This window comes from Ictalurus punctatus, chromosome 28 (assembly GCF_001660625.3).
Source record: "Ictalurus punctatus breed USDA103 chromosome 28, Coco_2.0, whole genome shotgun sequence".
Taxonomy (NCBI): Eukaryota; Metazoa; Chordata; class Actinopteri; order Siluriformes; family Ictaluridae; genus Ictalurus; species Ictalurus punctatus.
Genome location: NC_030443.2, coordinates 15,990,573 through 16,009,677, shown reverse-complemented (window position 1 = coordinate 16,009,677; position 19,105 = coordinate 15,990,573). Strand labels below are relative to the sequence as shown.

The following is a 19,105-nucleotide window of genomic DNA, read 5'->3' as shown; positions in this document are numbered from 1 at the left end:
TGGAAAAACTCAGTACAGCACAGTAGTGAACCTTCCCAGAGGTGGCTGACCTTCCAAAATTCCTCCAAGAGCACAGCAACGACTCATCCAGCAAGTCACAAAAGAGCCAAGGACAACATCAAAGGAACTGCCGGCTTCTCTTGCATCAATAAAGGTCACTGTTCATGACTCCACTATCAGAAAGACACTGGACAAAAATGGCATCTATTGAAGGGTGGCCAGACAAAAACCACTGAGTGGTGTGATGCTCTAGGCAATGTTCTGCTGGGAAAACTTGAGTCCTGGCATTCATGTGGATGTTACTTTGACATGTACCACCTACCTAAACATTGTTGCAGACCGAGTACACCCCTTCATGGCAACGGTGTTCGCTAATGACAGTGGCCTCTTTCAGCAGGATAATGCACCCTGCCACACTGCAAAAATTGTTCAGGAACGGTTTAAGGAATATGACAAAGAGTACACTGTGTTGACTCGGCCTCCAAATTCCCCAGATCTCAATCCGATCGAGCGTCTGTGGGATGTCCTGGACGGACAAGTCCGATCCATGGAGACCCCACCTCACAACTTACAGGACTTAAAGGATCTGCTGCTAACGTCTCAGTGCCAGATACCGCAGCACACCTACAGAGGTCCTTTGGAGTCCATGCCTCGACGGGTCAGAGCTATAGATTATTTAGCAGATGATTTTTTAATGTTATCGGTGTATATATTGATATGATGGTCATGTGAGGGCACAGAGTGGCTTAGTAGTTAGCACGTTCACCTCACACCTCCAGAGTCGGGGGTTCGATCCCCGCCGCTGCCCTGTGTTTGCACGTTCTCAGTCTGCATGTTCTCCCTATGCTGCATGGGTTTCCTCCCCCAGTCCAAACACATGCCTGGTAGGCTGATTGGCATGTCCAAAGTGTATGAATGAGTGTGTGATTGTGCCCTGAGATGGATTGGCACCCCGTCCAGCTTGTACCCCGCCTTCTACCCCATGCTCCCTGAGATAGGCTCCAGGTTCCCTGAGACCCTGTAAGATAAGCGGTATAGAAAATCTTAGATGGATGGATGGATGGTGTCCTGAAACTTTTATAGATTTTACATCCAGCTGTATGTTCAGCTTTAGTCTTAAGATGGCAGCACTGTTCACAGTGAGTGATAATAAAAGTCAGTATAATATATGAATAAATGATCATTTTATTAGAAATAACACAGGTTGTAATATGTAATATATATATGAGAAATTTTCGATTAATAATAATTTGTGAAGGGGGGTGTAAGGGGGGGGGGGATAGAACAGTTTAACTAGCCTCACTCTCTGAGTAGCTGAATTGTTGTTTTTTTCAGTTGGTTAGAAACACACCTAACATTAATAACCGTCGTGATTAAGCGAGAAAGTATTTCAGAAATAAACTTATGTGGGGGGGGGGGGAAGTGTGAAATTATGAAGTAAAGCGTGTGTAAAATCGTTCCTTGTTGGTGTAGAGAGCAGGTCTTTTGCTGTGCCGTGTTGCTTCCTCTCTCAGAGAGGTCACATGGCAGGCAGGGGAGTGGATGCAGCCTGTAATGCAATTACATATGGAAGATCTGAAAGCAAATGCACTTCGACTGGAATTTACCGGATTGTGGATGCACAGAATCGTTTTAATGAATTGATTCAGCGCGGACGGATTTGTTCGAACTTGTTGTTGATTATTTTTTTTGTTGTTCTTCTTCTTTTTCCTCCTCAAACCTGACCCACGGTACATGCACGGAGAGGGTTTTCCTGTAAAAACAGAACCGTTCCAGTCTGGTGGTCGGAAGGGAATTGTGAATAGTGAAACTCCGCCATATTCAGCTTTTTACCACGCCCGGGGTCGAGCGACTGGAGAGAGAGAGAGAGAGAGAGAGAGAAATCGAGAGGAAAAACCTGACGATTTCAAGGCTTTCTGGTTATATAAATGATTTATTGGAGAGTCGGGAGGATTACAGCACTTTGAATTGTCACACATGAGGATTCAAAACGATTCCAATTATATCTAGATTTATAACAAGCTGTAAAAGAAAGAAAACATCGTTTAGCAGCTATGGAGTGTGGAATCTGTTGATTGTAAAGTGAGGCTATACACACACACACACACACACACACACGTATATATTTACATTATTTATATATGCACGTGCGCATTCTTGTCGCCTCAGGTAGGGGCTCGCGCTTGTGTTTTTTTTTTCTTTTTTCAAAGCGATGATATCAACAAAAATGATATAGAGATATATATATATATATATTTGTTTATGAAATTGCGTCGACGTTTCATGAATCGCCTCACTTCTCCACCTCCTTTTTCTCCTCCTCCTCCTCTCCTGTTCTCCAGTCTGGACTACAGGAAAACTAGCCTTTACTACTACTTCTACTTCTTCTTCGTCGGCTTCTTCTTCTTCTTGATCTCCACGTGCGCTTAATTGTCAACACCCAGATTTTCTGTGTGTATATCTCTCTCTCTTCAGTGGAATGGAATAGCTGAGAAACTTTTCAACAAACAAAGAAACAAAAACAGTGTCATTTATCGTTTCATTTCGGAAAGAAACATGACTCTGGACTCCGTCATGGCGTGTTGCCTCAGTGAAGAGGCGAAGGAAGCGAGGCGGATCAACGACGAGATAGAGAGGCAGCTCCGCCGGGATAAGAAGGACTCCCGCCGAGAGCTCAAGCTTCTCCTGCTCGGTAATGAGACGCTAAAGAAGAACAAACAAATAAAAAGATTAATAAATCACAGATAAGTGACTCTAACCGGCTGCGGTTTGTTATGCAAAACTCGTGTGTGCATGTGGATTTTAAAGCAGGAGAATGCAAACGCGTTAATAATAATCGCCCGGTTTGTGTGTATGCGAGCAGATCAAACGTGCACCACAAATGTGCATATTGTTCAGCGTTTTTAGAATGGTCTGTTTGCGCAAAAACGGTCATGCATGGACAGACAGGAATGCTGCTTGGCTACAGATGCAGAACAACATAACATATATAATTATTATATTATATAGTTATTATGCTCAGATTAGTGTCTTAATGATATACCTTTCACACATCAAAATGTTGCACACAAGGACATACCTATAGGTTATATGTATGGGAACTGTCCATTTAGAAATCACACGCACACACACACAGGGCTTACTAAAGCTTGCACATGTTCAGCAGGTGGACCAGTTGGCATGAGAAGGTGTCAGGTGTAGGACTTGTTTGTTTTCCGTCTTTCCAACTTCATACCCCCTGTTTTCTTTCCCATCTTAACATGATCTTCCCTGTGTCTTTTATTTATTTATTTATGATTGCGCAACATTTCTTGCATCTGTTAAAATCCCTTAAATCTCTGCTCGCCGTAGGGACGGGCGAGAGCGGCAAGAGCACCTTCATCAAGCAGATGAGAATCATTCATGGTTCGGGCTACTCGGAGGAGGACAAGAAAGGATTCACCAAGCTGGTCTACCAGAACATATTCACATCCGTTCAATCCATGATCCGAGCCATGGACACCCTGCAGATTCCCTACAAATACGAACACAACAAGGTAAAGTCGTCCGTCTTCGCCAGGCCTAGAGGGAGTTAAGATGTGGATGTGGGTGCTGGAAACGTTCTGCAGTTCGCTCTGAGGTCCTTGGGAAGCCGGGTCTTTCATGTTGTTTTTGCCGGCGAGATCTTATTACACGATACACGTTAGACAATAAACAAGTGCATCAAGTCATTACGAGGCTAAATCGTCATGGGTGTCGAACACATGGCTGGATCTGATTCGGATTAGTGAATAAATCTAGCATCGCTGTTGTGAATAAAAATCATCACGTGGACCGTAATGGAGTTGACCGGTTAGGGGCGGGGAAAAAAGAGCCAGTTATTCCATTACGGAGAAAAATAGAGTGATAAACTGACAAAGTGCTAATGATGGATATCATTTTTCGTTGGCAAGGTAGAACTATGGCAACGTCACCAATGTAACCAGGTCACTTTCCAAAAGAACTCATTTACGGGTTTCACAGCAAGAAGGGCTGAATACTTCAGATGTAGTAATTCGATTACTTTGGAAAAAAAACAAAATTTTTTATTTGCACCTTCAAGATAAATGAAGACATTTAAGCGGAGTTGATGTGTTATTGAGCTACGAAACTGATTTCTTTGGTCTGACACCCCTGATCTAAATGTTCATAAATTTGATAATTTGATCTCATCGATGGTCAAATTTCCCCAGAGATGCATCTTTGTTCTGAAGTAGGGCAAGTCATGAGACAAATAAGATGAGAGACAGCGAGTTTAGTTAATCACACAGTACAGCCCTAATGAGATTATCCCTTCAGGCTGTAAAATTAATTATACGAATTCAAAGCCCCACAGAAATGTCCTGGTGCTCTTTTCTATTTCTGGATGGTCCTAAAGGCAAGCCTATTTTATTTTTTTTTTCTTCAATAACATCTTACAGAACATTTCAAACTTATCTGCAGCAGCACAGTAATAGGTCATGTCCTCAGTCGTAACTTAAGTGGGGTTTCAATCAGCCCTCAATATCACAAATGGGACCTTTAGTATTTATTTATACACGTACACTATATGTATAGTATTATGAGTGATCCACAACCCCAATTCCAAAAAAAAAAGTTGGGACGCTGTGTACAAATGTAAATAAATGTAAATAAGCCTTTTGTTGCCCCGTCCCAACTTTTTTGAGACGTGTTGCGGCCATCAAATTAATCAAAACGGTACATTTACTCAGTTTAAACATTTGATGTTTACTATGTTGTATTGTGAATAACATATGGGTTTATGAGATTTGCAAATCATTGCGTTTTGTTTTTATTTACGTTTTACACAGCATCCCAACTTTTTTGGAATTGGATTCGGGGTTGTGTGTGTGTGTGTGTGTGTGTGTATATATACATGTTCATTTCTGTCTCCTTCTTTAAAGGGAAATGCAAATATCGTTCGAGAAGTGGACGTAGAGAAGGTTTCAGTGTTTATAAATCCATACGTAGATGCCATTAAGAGTTTATGGAAAGACCCGGGAATCCAGGAGTGCTACGATCGAAGGAGAGAATACCAGCTCTCAGATTCCACCAAATAGTGAGTACAGATTTAAGACACTAATTGATGCCTGCTTGATTCCTTCGATCCTACATCATTCAGCCCCTGACCTGGAAATCTCTAGTCATTGAGTCAGCCATCTTTAAAGATGTACCAATTCTTAAAATGGAGTCTGAGGAATCAAGGAGAGATGAGAGAGGAGGCTTTTAGAGCAAGGATACAAAGGTTTTTCCTATGTGGAAGTTGTGGGTTTTTTTTTTTTTTTTTTTTTTTTTTTTTGGATTGCTAAGTCAATTCTTTTCACACTTGAGGGTTTCATAGGGTCCCTTGTTCGTATATATGATGTCGAGATCCATATTTTCACGCCGAAGACGACTGAGGGACTTGTACACGACTATTACAAAAGGTGCAAACATTCACTGATGCTCAAGAAGGTAACACGATACATTGAGTCAGGGGGATGTAAACTTTTGAACAGGATGTTTGGTGTAACTTATTATTTTATTTAAAGATCTTTTTTTTTCCATTTAGTACCACCCTTCAGAAGCTACATAAGATGTTTACATGTTTCCCAGAAGTCGAAATAACAATTTGCACCGATCCTGTTCAAAAGTTTACACCCCCCTGGATCTTAACGTATCGTGTTGCCTTCTTGAGCATCAGTGAATGTTTGCACCTTTTGTAATAGTCGTGTACAAGTCCCTCAGTCGTCTTCGGCGTGAAAATATGGATCTCGACATCATATATAGTCGCTGTCGGAAAGGAGTCATATATGCAGTAGATGCTGGAAAAGTAAAGAATGTGCAGGACCTGGAGGATTTTTCTGAAGAACAGTGGGCAGTTTAACTGCTCAGGACGAACAAGGGACTCGTGAACAACTCTCACAGAACATATAAACAGTCACTGATCATCCAGGTAACGACACACAGGATTAAGAATCAAGCGTGTGTGAACTTTTGAACTGGTTCATTTGTGTAAATTCGGTTATTATTGTGTCTTGTTGTCTATATGTAAACATCTGTTATGTGAAATAACTTATTCAGGGCAGGACTAAATAACAAACAAAATGCGATTTTTATGATCCCTCTTATTTAAATAAGTAAATAAATAAACAAAAATGACATTTTGCAGCTTCTGCAAGGGGTATGTAAACATATGGGCACAACTGTATATATAATCACATCAGTTAATGAATTAATGAAATTCGCTTTAAAGTGATGCTTCAGTGAGCAAGAACTTTTTTTTTTTCCTTCTTCTTCTCTTGATTCCTTCTCTTCTAGTTTCCTTTTCTTGCCTCCGTTCTCAACAGTGAAAGGAAAGATGAAGGAGACTCAACGAAATGAGAAGCAGCCTTACAAACAATGCTGACTCTGAAGGGCTGATGTAAAAGTCTGGTAGCGCTTATGTGCCAAATCGCACCTGATTTCTCACTTCTGTAAAAGTGCAGGAGTTCTTTTGCTAACGCTTCCTGTTTTGGCTGGATGCAGGCACAGTGTTTCCAATACAAGCCAGTGTTTAGTTGAGGTTAGAAAGAGAAACTGACCAACAAATGTAAATGTAGGTCAGTGTAAATAGGGAATCTTTTTAGCTTTCCATTTCGTTCCAATGCAGAGAACTTCACTGCACAGAGAAGTTTCACTTTTTTAAAAAGCAGCTACTCCAAACCGTACTGCAGATTAGGAGTGAAATCTCTCTCGGTACTTTTCAGCTACCTGAATTCGTTGGACCGGATTGCTGACTCGTCATTTGTGCCCACGCAGCAGGATGTACTGCGGGTCCGAGTGCCCACCACGGGCATCATCGAGTACCCTTTTGACCTGCAGAGCGTCATATTCAGGTACACATTAATTTTTTTTTAGTCTGTTGTTTTTAACAGTTTGCTTCCCTTTTGCATTTTCGGCGCGATTTATGCCGTCTCTAGTGTATAGTAACTGATCACTCTTGTCTGGACCAGAATGGTGGACGTAGGTGGCCAGCGGTCAGAGAGACGCAAGTGGATCCACTGCTTTGAAAACGTCACCTCCATCATGTTTCTGGTGGCGCTGAGCGAATACGACCAAGTCCTGGTCGAGTCTGATAATGAGGTTTGTGTCACGTGTGATATTCCTTCATGAGCAGCAGAGGGCGCCAGATTATATGCTTATAAACTAGTGCTGTCATCAGCATATTAGTTTTAAAGTGCCTTGCAAAAGTATTCACCCCCTTTGTGTTTGTCCTGTTTTGTTGCATTACAACCGGGAATTGAAATATTATTTATTAATTTATTTTTAACTACTTAACAAAGTAGTCCAAATTGTTGAAGTGGAATGAAAAAAGTTGAGTGCATATGTATTCACCCCCTTCGCTGTGAAACCCCAAAATAAGATCCGGGACCATCCAATTAATATCAGAAGGCATATAATTAGTTGATTTAAGGTCCACCTGTGTGCAGTCAAGGTGTCACATGATCTGCCACACGATGTCAGCATAAATAAGCTGTGTTCACGCCATGTCGTAATTACCATAATTAAAAAAAAAAGCGTTCTTGTAAAAAGCCTTCACGTCCTTGCCGAACTCGTAATTACAACTTGTAAACTAGGAATTTTCTGAAAGCTCCTGACGTCACAGTAAATTGACTGTTATTAATGTCTTAATAAATCAAGATTAATCTGAAAATAAACGAGGCATACGATACAGTTTAACGTCGCTAGCACAGAGTTGGATAACCATCTTAATGTCACATCATTCCGAGTCTGAGGACGTGAACAGGTCCGAGTAGAACGTCCGGGTTGTCTTTCAGTAATTACGGTGATTCCGACATGGCGTGAACGCAGCCGTACACCTGATCTGAAAGGCCCTCGAGTCTGCAACACCACTAATGCACTCAAATGAATACTTATGCACACTCAAGATTTGTCATTTATTTATTTATTTTTATTTATTAAAAAAATAAATCTTAATTATTGTTTGTCACTATAAAAATATTTTGCACCTTCAACATGGTAGGCATGTTGTGTAAATCAAATGGTACAAACCCCTCAAAAATAAATTTAAATTCCAGGTGGTAATGTAACAAAACAGGAAAAACGTTAAGGGGGTGAATACTTTCGCAAGGTGCCGTACTGTATATTGGCTAAAACCATCTTGTGTTTTTGTCAGAACACTAATACTAAATGCAAATTAACACAAAATATTTATTTATTTGTTTGTTTGTTTGTTTATTTATTTAATGTTTTTGTAAACCGGATGTTTTGAAGGTTAGCAGTGATCTATAAATGTTGAGAAGTTACTTGTCTTCTCTGTGGATGTTCTGTGGAGTAAATCGTTCCGTGCTAGACGTGCAAGCGGTTCCTGACATCTCCGTTTCCGTCTCTTCTTCCCCAGAATCGAATGGAGGAAAGCAAAGCGCTGTTCAGGACGATCATAACGTATCCGTGGTTCCAGAATTCTTCAGTCATTTTGTTTTTGAACAAGAAGGACCTGCTGGAGGAGAAAATCATGTTTTCACATCTAGTAGATTACTTTCCTGAGTACGATGGTGAGTGGGTTTGAAATCTTGATCCTAAAGGTGCTGGGTTTTTACACCGTGGACTCATTAGAATCGAGGCGGTCCTTTTTTGTTTTATAAAGCAGTGTTCGGAATCTATCGGAGCAACTGAACCGAATATGACTCCTTGGCGAAGTTCATCAGATTCGTCTCTTCATCACCTTCTGTATATGTAGTGATCTCTATAATTGTACTGGTAGAATTAATTTTAAACTTGTAAAGATATCTGAAGCATAATTTCACCACGGCTTCCTGCTGGATATCCTGTCTGTGCAATAACGGGACATTTACCTTCCACTGGTTTAAATTCAGCACTATTTTAAGTCGCGCTCCGGTTACTTTTGTTTTTATTTTCAGTGTGGAACCCTGTATGCTCGTGGGCTGTTGTAGCCCACTCGCTTCTGCGTTCTGAGATGCTTTTCTGCTCAGCACGGTTGTACAGCGCGGTTATTTGAGTTACCGTTGCCTTAATGTCGGCTTGAACCAGTCCGGTCGTTCTTCTCTGACCTCTCTCGTCAGCATGGCGTTTCCAGCAGCAGCAGCGGAATTGACGTTCACAGGATGGTTTTTTGTTTTTCGCACCATTCTGTGTAAACTCCCTGTTATTCTGTGATACTTGATGTGAACGTTAACTGAAGCTCTTGGCCTGTATCGGCATGATTTTGCAATATGCGTTGCACTGTTGACACATTAGTGGCTCTAATCGATTATTGAGCAGGTGTACTGTTGTACACATTTAAACAATGTTCTTCAAATACAACTGTGTTTCTTATTCCCAGGATTGAATATGCCTTATGTCTGAGATGTGTTGTTTTACGTCATGTCACAACGTAAAGGATTGTATAAACACAGTAACGTATTTCATGTTGTTTATAATTTCCTCCGCTTGCTCTCATTTCTCATTCTCTCCGTCAGGGCCCCAGAGAGACGCTCAGGCGGGGAGGGAGTTCATCCTGAAGATGTTTGTCGACCTGAATCCCGACAGCGACAAAATCATCTATTCGCACTTTACTTGCGCGACAGACACGGAAAACATCCGCTTCGTCTTCGCCGCCGTCAAGGACACCATCTTGCAGCTCAACCTGAAGGAGTACAACCTGGTGTAGACAAACAGATGAACGAAGCATGGCGTCTCTGCAGCTTGAGCTTAACTTTAAAATGACACGCAGAAGTCCTCCGGGGCGGCGTTGATTTTTCTTTTCTTGTTTTTTTTTTTTCTTCTTCCTTCGTCTCAGGCAAATTGGAGACGGATTTACCATTTTGTCTTTGGACGATAATATCAATGAATACAAACTGCTCACTACTGCGTAATTTATTTGCACCTCGGAGCTTGTTCACAGGGTCCGTCTCGAGTAATGTTATTCCATTTTAAAGCGAAACGATCCGTTTTATGTTCGCCGTGCGGCTCGTTCAGGGGAGCCACAGAGGTTTCGTAACGAAAGCATTTCGCTCTCCGTATGAGATTTAAGGAATGTACATATTTGGTTAATTACTGATTTAAGATGATCGCTTTGCTCAGATTATCCAATCATCCAATGATTGAGAGGTTGCTAGAAAGTCATTAAAAATTTTTTTTTCCCCATCGTATTGAAGTACTTCAACTGGTGACCATTTTCTGTTCAGAGTCTGAGGAGACAAGTTAGGTTCAGCGAGGGGCGGGGTTTACGCTAAAAATAAGCCATTTGTTGTCTTTATGATGATTAACAGTGAAGGGTTAAGAGTTGAGTGGTAGTATGCTACAAGTGCCACGTTTTGCTTTTAAATATGTTTCTTATATATTGCCAAAGGAATATACGCTCCATTAACATTAGCCATCCCTCTGTTTAAAAAAAGCAAAAAACACACACACTATCTGTTTGTACTGTTTTACAGATTTCTGAATTGTTCTGGTAAAGTTGTCCAGCTCCACAGCTTGACTGTACTCTATAGCTGTAAGTCCTCAGTATTTCATTAGCCAAATTGTGTTGGTCTGTTTTCATCTGCTGCCTGATATATAAGGTGCCATTTTTGCTCCCAAAAGTTCCCCAAAAACGGAGCGGATCACTTCGGGTTCTCTTGGCAGCACTTTCAGTATATTCTTCTTAATGATGAAATCAGGATGTGCGATCAGTGTTTTAAAGCAAGGCCAGTGTAAGGAACGAGGGCGGATTTCTACATCATGTTTCCACCAAACCAAAGTTAGCTCGTCGTCCTTCCAAAACTTAAGACAAGGCGATCTCAGTGCCGTCATCATTTTCCTCTCATCCTAAATGGTTTCGTACAAGCTTTCATCGATGAAGGGCGGCTGTTGTTGAAAAAAATAAATAAACGGCGGTATTAGTGATCTGTGATGTTTGCCATTGGAATGTTCTGGAAAATGAACCATAATGAAGTCCTTGTGTTTTTTTTTTTTGTTTGTTTGTTTGTTTGTTTGTTTGTTTTCCTCACCTAACGGGATGTTGGTGTTTAAATCATTCCTAAAATGACTCGATTAAACTTCACTTGCTTGTAATCCCTGCAAAGCTTTCACTTTTATGTCATGCTAGAGATATCGGTCCATGCAGGATTTCGTGAAGGTTTTTTTTTTTTTATTTAAATTTGCGATGCAACTTGCGGCATTTTTTCATCCGGAAAACTACTTGAATTAGCGAAATTGCAATTGCACGAAATGTGTCTTTCACACTGGTGTTTGGTAAATGAGACCTTTTATCTGTACCCGTGTTCAACGCGTGCGGATCGAAGACGGCTATGGCAGACTGCCCCTTGTGATGCGTCCTGGCCCAAATCTGCGCAAAAAAAAAAAAAAAAATCTGCGTGAATTTTTACAAATCTCTTGATTTTGCTGCGAAATCATGGATGAGACTGTAAAGGAAGATGATCTGGAAATTCTTCACGTAGCAGTTGAATGAAGCATTTCAAAAATCTCACCAATGTTCACAAATATTTGCCCATCAGCCATCCTGTGTGTAAAAAAAACAAACAAACAAACAACCCTCTAATGCATACAGCAGATGATGCCATTGGATCGAAGAAATCTGACACCAACAAACTTCTGGAGCTTCTGAGTATCGCAAAAGTAGTTGGACTTGAATAGCGAGTCAAACCCTTAATCAGTACATTCCTTTCACATTCAGTGATCTTCTGGGAAGCACTTTAGAAAACAATGAGTTGTATTCGCCATGTTTTTTTAAAATTTCTTTTCTTCTTCCTCACCAGTTCAGTTCATTCGACGTGTAACTCGATCACCTGGATGTCCGAATGAACCCTCCTCCTCCTTTTGGCTCTTTCTGGAACCAAATCTAAATTCTCTAAATATCATTTCATTTCATTTTTTGGACACTCCTGAGGAAAAAGCTTCATTGTATCTGCATTTCCACCACATACATGATCCCAAAGTGCTGATTCTTAACTTTTAACTCCATCCCTTTTGCTCTGTAAAACATTCCCTAGAACCATTCGACCCAAAATCCTTTCTAATCAACTCTAATGGAATAAATTATTCCGGTTTATAAGCTGCAACGTCTTGTGTTTTTATTCGTTAAATGATTTGATTAGGGAGGTGACACAAAAAAAAAAGAGACGTGAGAAAGGAATGAATAAGAACGACAACTATTCATGTAGGTGTTGTCTTCTAACACGCCCCATGCACACCATGAGGAGGGACGTCGCTCGTTTAATAACCAGTTTGCGGTATAACCTGTGTGGCAGATACTTCATTCAGAGCTTTGGTTGGCATGATGGATAATTGTTGTATGTCAAGTGCGGAGCAAGAAGCTCAAAGAATCCACCAGGACATCGAGAGACAGCTCAGAATGTCCAGAAAAGAAATGCAGCACCAGGTGAAGCTGTTACTTTTAGGTATGTTGACGTCTTTGTACGAGTTTTACGAGCTCACATATGCATTTCTGCTTTTGCTGTGCATTTCCCACGAAATGTGAATTTCTGGGAGTGTTACTCCGTTGATCTGTGTCCTCATGCATATAAATGCAAATCCACGTCTATGTTCTTCATGTGCCCCTCGAAAACGTTGTGTTTTAAGTCATATTTGCACCTTTCTAACCAATAGATCATGCTTTTGGTAAGTTTTAATAACTGGGCTTATAAATAACGACCCGTGGAGAAGTTTTTGAGCTTGTTTGCTGGTCAAGAATGCTCATCTGGGAGATGGAAGAGATGAACGCACCCTGATGTTCAGCTTGATAACGTTCCTGGAGAAGCGGGAAGTAAAAAGAAAAGGGGAAAAAAGAGAAATATTTTGTCACTGTGTTTAGGGCTGGTTTGCAAAACATCCCTGTCCATCTGGTTTCCAAATTGAACTGTGAAATATTTCACGATGTCACGTACAGTGATGGCAAACAGACAAGGGGCTTGGTGGTTAAGGCTCTGGGTTACTGATCGGAAGGTCGGGGGTTCAAGCCCGGCCAAGCTGCCACTGTTGGGCCCTTGAGCAAGGCATTTAACCGTCTCTGCTCCAGGGGGTGCTGTATCATGACCCTGCGCTCTGACCCCAACTTCCTAACATGCTGGGTATGCAAAAAAAAAAAATCACTGTGCATATGTATATGTGATCAATAAAGACTCATTATGAGCTGCGTCTCAACTCACAATCTCTAGCCTTACATTCAAAAGTATCTTCTAGTAGCTGGAAACTCCAGAACTCCAGCCCGGTATGCAAGACAGACCTTTCGGTACGTTTGAGAGGTTTTTTAAAATCCGAACACTAACTCTAATAGGAATTTAAATGTGACTTGTTTGAAAGTAGCGTTTCAAAATGTCATCACACGAAATCCATCTTCAAATTTAGAGCGATATTTCTATAATAATGATGATGATGATGATCATTAGTGAAATAAATGAATAAAACTAAAAGAGGAGCTGATTTTCTGGGGAATTTCTCTGATGACCCTATTTATAAATCAAGTGACCCGACATGGAGTCGCAACGCGCGGTTTGAGGACCCCGGCTCGAATCTTTGCTACTCTGTACACTTTGTATTTATCAAGGCAGTTTGTGTTGTGACCGCTAGCAATTAGCATCGAGTTAGTCTGTTTCGGAATTATTCTCAAGCTAGATATCATTATAAAGATAAGTAATGAAGCTTAGTTATTAGTTCAAGATTAGCATGGTGGTTAGCTTAGTATAGTTAGCATCGTGACTGCTATATATATTAGCACTCGTATTAGCTAGTTCGTTTTGTCAAAGTTATCGTCATCAGATTCCTTGATTAACCGAGGAACATGTGGAAATTTTAGCCAAGGCTGAAGTTTACTTGAGAAAAACCCAATCACGTTTAAGTATTGACTACATTTCATAAGAAAAATCTCTAGTTTCTAGTCATTACATTCGCAAACATCACTAGATTTCCTTATAATCAAATATTTGTAAAGTCATACATGGAGTTTTTAGCATCAGGCAATTTCAAGGAGTCGATTGAAAGTCCGAATAAATCTAAACTTTAACATGTTACATGAAGAATGAGACCTATTATCATGACTGCAATCAGTTTGCGGCTGTGTACGCACACTATTTATTGAGGCAGTTTGTACTGTGACCGCTAGCTATTAGCATGAAGCTAGTTTGTATCAGAATTACCGTCATGCTAGCTAACATTTGAGAGATTAAGAGTAAAGCCATTGTTAGTTAGCCTTAGCTGATGTTTTCCCATGTTCCTTGGTGTCGTGATGAATGATTTGTTGACACTGATATCTTTGTCCTTCACTTTCATACTTTTACTAAATCAAATACTGTAATTTTCTACTTTATTTCAAGTCAAGAATATTGAAAACTGGCTAGTCATTACTCCAAGTTGTGAAATGATTATACTTCTATCTTAATAAACCTTATATTAAATGATAAATAATTCAATCTACACCCCGAAGTCTAGAAATCATACATGATTCTTAATCCTTCTAATCCTGGTTTTTAAAATACACCTGCTTTTGTTTTAGTTGATAATAAAGTTATAAAGAGTACTTCGTGTGTCATAATTTAACCAAGAACATCAAACTCGGATTATTTCCCAGGTTCTGGTTTTGTTGAACAGCAGTACACTCAGCTCCAATATTATTAGCACCCTTTAAAATTAAAGAATGAAAAAAAAAGTGGTTCATTTGTGGTTAATTAGTTTAATCTCATATTGCAAATATGAGAGAGATCTAACCTATTTCTTCTGTTACTGGGCTGAATGCAATGTCCTACCCCACTGTTACTACAGCACTTCAATATATATTTTGTACTTATTACCACAAACCTGTCCCTATTATACTGGGCCACAGTCAGACGGCTAGGTGAATGAAAGCTATCTGGCTAAAAATAACCAGCAAATGTCTATAGGTACAGGCGAGAGCGGAAAAAGCACCTTCATCAAGCAGATGAGGATCATCCATGGAAAAGGCTACTCTGAGGACGACAGGAGGGCCTATACCAGGTCCATCTTCGAGAATATATTCGTTGCAGTGAAAACCATGCTCCAAGCCATGCAGACGCTTCAGATCCCGTTCACAACTGACAGAAATAGAGTAAGCTCTTGAGCCTGTACACACACAATTCGCTTTATTTGCATCTGGTGTTCCATCCAGCTTTTTTATGTGAAATCTAAATAAAATTTCCATAAAAATATGTAGATGGAAACATAGCTACTGACGACTAAATGGTGTGCGCTAAATCTTCCAATAATGCAGCTCAACCACTGCAGATCGTTAGCTACTATACACGCACTAACTCTTCCGCTAGTCTTATTTGCCTTCAGTTCTACATGTGTTTTGGAGTTGCTATATATCATTGAATTAACTTGCAGTTTATCCGATTTGAAGCCTGTCAGTAAAGGATCTCGGAAGGGAGTCTCATCGGATAGATTAGTTTGTATCCAGCTTGATAAATAAGACGCATTGTGTGTCTTTACTTTATACAGTCATAGAAATTAGGGAGCCAATATATTTTAAGTTGACTGTACATAAACAATAAACCAAAGATCCATTTTTATGTTGTTTATGTGTTCCAGGGTTATGCTGCGATGCTGCTTAATGTGAATCCAGGAGAAATGAGCACTATAGATAAGCGCTATGCTGATGCTATAAGCAGCATGTGGCGAGATCCCAGCATGCAGGAGTGCTACGAGCGCAGGAGAGAGTACCAGCTCTCTGATTCGGCCAAATAGTGAGTTGCGCTCATCAAGGCTGTCTGTATACCTTACTATAATCCACTCATTTCTCAAATAGACAGTGTTTACCTTGTACATATTGATCCGGGCTGTAATTATTCGCAAACGTGATTTTTAATTTTCAGCTACCTGGATGATCTGGAGCGATTATCAGGTCCCCTTTACGTGCCCACTGAGCAGGATATTCTCAGAGTACGAATTCCCACCACTGGAGTCATCGAGTACCCCTTTACCATTAGCTCTGTTGTATTCAGGTGAGAATAAATGTTTATATATATATATATATATATATATATATATATATATATATATATATATATATATATATATATATATATATATATATATATTAGTATGTGTGTGTGTGTGTGTATATATATATATATATATATATATATATATATATATATATATATATTAGTATGTATGTATAATATAATATGTATGTATGTTTAATATGTTGAGGTGTATTAGATGTATCTGAACAGCTGTGTTGTTATGACAGGATGGTTGATGTCGGGGGTCAGCGTTCAGAGAGGAGGAAATGGATCCATTGTTTTGAAGACGTGACTTCTATCATTTTCCTGGTGGCACTGAACGAGTATGACCAGGTCCTGTATGAGAATGCTGATGAGGTGGGATGCTTTGATTCACGTGACTGACATGATTACTCACTTTTACAACTAAACTGATTGAAAAGTATAAAACCATGCACTTTGTCTATTCATAGAATCGTATGGAAGAGAGTAAATCCCTCTTTAAGACCATCCTCAGCTGCCCATTTTTCCAAAGGACCTCCTTCATCATCTTTTTCAACAAGACAGATCTCCTTCAAGAGAAAATCTCCAAGTCCGACCTCGCAGACTACTATCCTGAATACGACGGTGAGAGGCTTTCAAATTCTACAGTGTCCCGGGATTAGTGAAGCTGTTGTTAATTAAATACGTTTTATTATTTATTATTATTATCATTATTATTATTATTTTTAAATGTTAAGGAACAAATGAGATGCACGTGACTGTTTAAATGTACATATGTGTGCTTTATTTTGACCCTTTATTAGCTCTTACTGGACCAAAGACTAACATTTCAAATTTTTTAGCAGAGAAGATGGCAATAAATGGATTGTTTTCATTAAAAGAGGCAGCGGTCTCTCACTAGCCAATTAAGAATAAGCAGTTAGTTATAAAGATGGATCACAGTCGAAACATAACAAGCTAGCTAGAGCTAATGCCAACTAACCAGTTCGATAGTTAATTAGTCGTAGCTAAATATTTTGGTCAAGCTGATTAGACTTAACTCTGTTAGCAGCTATGAGAGATTAGCAATGTAGCAAAAAAAATAGCTAGCTGCAGAAATTGCAGTGGTGGCAGGAACCTTAATACTGCATTATGTTAGGAAATGGCTCGGTCTAGCCATGGTGTCAAACATGGTGTTAGCACGTTTGCCTCGCTCCTCCAGGGTTAGGGGTTTGAAACCCGCCTCCGCCCCTGTGGGCTTGCATGGTCTCCCCGTGCTTCGGGGGTTTCCTCAAATGATTGGCATTTCTAAATTGTCCATACAGTGTGGATGAGTGTACGATTGTGCCCTGCGATTGTTTAGCATCCCATCCAGGCTATCCCACACCTTGTGCCCCGAGTTCCCTGGGCTAGGCTCCAGGCTTCCCACGACCCCGTGTAGGATAAGCAGTATGAAAAATGTATGGATTGATGGATAAATAGTCCTGCCTCATCTATAAACCAATTAGATTTTCTCAGAAATTACCTATTTGGCTGCAAATGTGTCTCGAGTATGTTTATAAGATATACACATGGCTGCTTTAAGCCAAATCGTGTCCCAAATAAGTCAACAAGCCTTTCTAAAGCACATGTGCATTTTAATAACTGAAGATATTATTGATGTATTATCTTCAACATTGACTTAAAATCAGACCTCATATAAACAACCTGAAGAAAGCAAGGTTTTCTTTCCTTCCACTAAGCAGGTTCTAAAAATTCTAAGCAACATTCCAAACAACATTGTAATCCCTTTTCCCCCTCAGGCCCCAAGAACGATGCAAACGAAGCGAGGAAGTTCATCCGCAATATGTTTGAAGCTCAGAACTCCGAGGCATGCAAGCGTCTGTACTCGCATTTCACTTGTGCGACAGACACAGAAAATATCCGCTTAATCTTTTCAGCTGTGAAAGACACCATCATGAGGATCCATTTAGAGGACTTCGGCCTGAATTAGAACATCTGCAGCTCTGACTTTTATTTTGTTATTAGAATTATTTATTTACTACAGTTATTTAGATGTCACATTCCTTACAGAAGAATCACGAGTCACTTTACATATGTGCTTTTTCTACTTCGCATATTGTTTGACAAATTTTTGACGTTTTTATTATTTTTTTTTTCCAGATATGATTTGTTTTGTATGATTTTGGTTTGACAATTATGGATGTAAATTTTTCATGTGATCACATATTCGTGTTCACATTAGCAGTTTCAAGGCATAACATGGTGAAATGCATCTTCACATCAGCATATGATCACATGAAATGGATCTGAATTTTCTGTAAGGGTTGTGATTGATTTTTATTTTTATTTTTATTTTATTTTTTTGTTTAGGACAGATATGCTTTGTTTTGTATGTTGAATGTTTCTGTAACTCTACGGTGTAATACTGCCAATATTGCTGTTTAAAGGTTCCTTTATTTTTGTACAAAAACACATTTTCCCATCTAGAAGTTGGAACTTTTTAACATTCAAACCCTTAAGGAACTGCTTTTATTTTCTCTAAAAGTGTAGGTGTGTAGCTAGCCCAAATAACCTTCCATTTATAGTGTATCCTATCTGATGTTTCCAAAGGAGAGATATTTAAACATACGCATTCTTCAAAAACACCATTAAATCCAATAATGCAACTAAATGGCATATTAACATTTTGGGATTCAGTAATAACCATGAACGTGTTCTGTGTTGTAGTTTAGAATATGTCCATTAGATGGCAGCACTGTATTTGGGTCGGTCTACTAGTAATCAAGTCATCCTTGATTGATTCATTGAGTCAGATCATTTGACTCAGCTCAGCAATAAGACTCGACTCTTTCGGCTACCAGACGACTCAATGATTTATTTATTTATTTTTTTGTTTGTTTGTTTATGTTTGGCTGTTTGCAATATGAAAGATGATTAGCCTTCTTGGGAGCACAGTGGCTTAGTGCTTATCATGTTCACTTCACGCCTCCTGGGTTAGGGGTTTGAATCCCACCTCCGCCCTCTGTGTGTAGAGTTTGCATGTTCTCCCTGTGCCTTGTGGGTTTCCTTCCTGTCGTGGTTGTTGTTATTTTTATTTTTTTTTGTCCATTTCACGTTCCAGTTTGAAAGAAGAAACAATATCTGCTCTATTGCGTGTACTG

General features: G+C 39.7%; 2 protein-coding genes across 2 annotated transcripts; both read left to right on the top strand.

Moving 5' to 3' along the window:
* The first annotated feature begins 1,519 nt into the window (after positions 1–1,519).
* LOC108260018 (guanine nucleotide-binding protein G(q) subunit alpha) lies at positions 1,520–11,055 on the top strand. Its single transcript, XM_017459920.3, has 7 exons — positions 1,520–2,692; positions 3,352–3,536; positions 4,923–5,077; positions 6,747–6,875; positions 6,993–7,122; positions 8,402–8,555; positions 9,480–11,055. Exons 1-7 carry the CDS (start codon positions 2,557–2,559, stop codon positions 9,668–9,670), a joined length of 1,080 nt encoding a protein of 359 aa, XP_017315409.1. The 5' UTR covers positions 1,520–2,556; the 3' UTR covers positions 9,671–11,055.
* A 152-nt stretch (positions 11,056–11,207) lies between these two features.
* On the top strand, positions 11,208–19,093 carry LOC108260019 (guanine nucleotide-binding protein subunit alpha-11). The gene is made up of 7 exons (XM_017459922.3): positions 11,208–12,401; positions 14,877–15,061; positions 15,544–15,698; positions 15,828–15,956; positions 16,208–16,337; positions 16,433–16,586; positions 17,744–19,093. The coding sequence occupies exons 1-7, from the start codon at positions 12,278–12,280 to the stop codon at positions 17,932–17,934; spliced, it is 1,068 nt and encodes a 355-aa protein (XP_017315411.1). The 5' UTR covers positions 11,208–12,277; the 3' UTR covers positions 17,935–19,093.
* The last annotated feature ends 12 nt before the right edge of the window (positions 19,094–19,105 follow it).

Bases quoted from the DNA above. Each gene is read 5' to 3' on its own strand.
- LOC108260018 (XM_017459920.3), top strand. From the start codon at position 2,557: ATGACTCTGGACTCCGTCATGGCGTGTTGCCTCAGTGAAGAGGCGAAG. The intron at 6,876-6,992 runs GTACACATTAAT...TGTCTGGACCAG, and splicing joins CTGCAGAGCGTCATATTCAG to AATGGTGGACGTAGGTGGCC. The intron at 8,556-9,479 runs GTGAGTGGGTTT...TCTCTCCGTCAG, and splicing joins TTACTTTCCTGAGTACGATG to GGCCCCAGAGAGACGCTCAG.
- LOC108260019 (XM_017459922.3), top strand. From the start codon at position 12,278: ATGATGGATAATTGTTGTATGTCAAGTGCGGAGCAAGAAGCTCAAAGA. The intron at 15,699-15,827 runs GTGAGTTGCGCT...TTTAATTTTCAG, and splicing joins CTCTCTGATTCGGCCAAATA to CTACCTGGATGATCTGGAGC. The intron at 16,587-17,743 runs GTGAGAGGCTTT...TTTCCCCCTCAG, and splicing joins CTACTATCCTGAATACGACG to GCCCCAAGAACGATGCAAAC.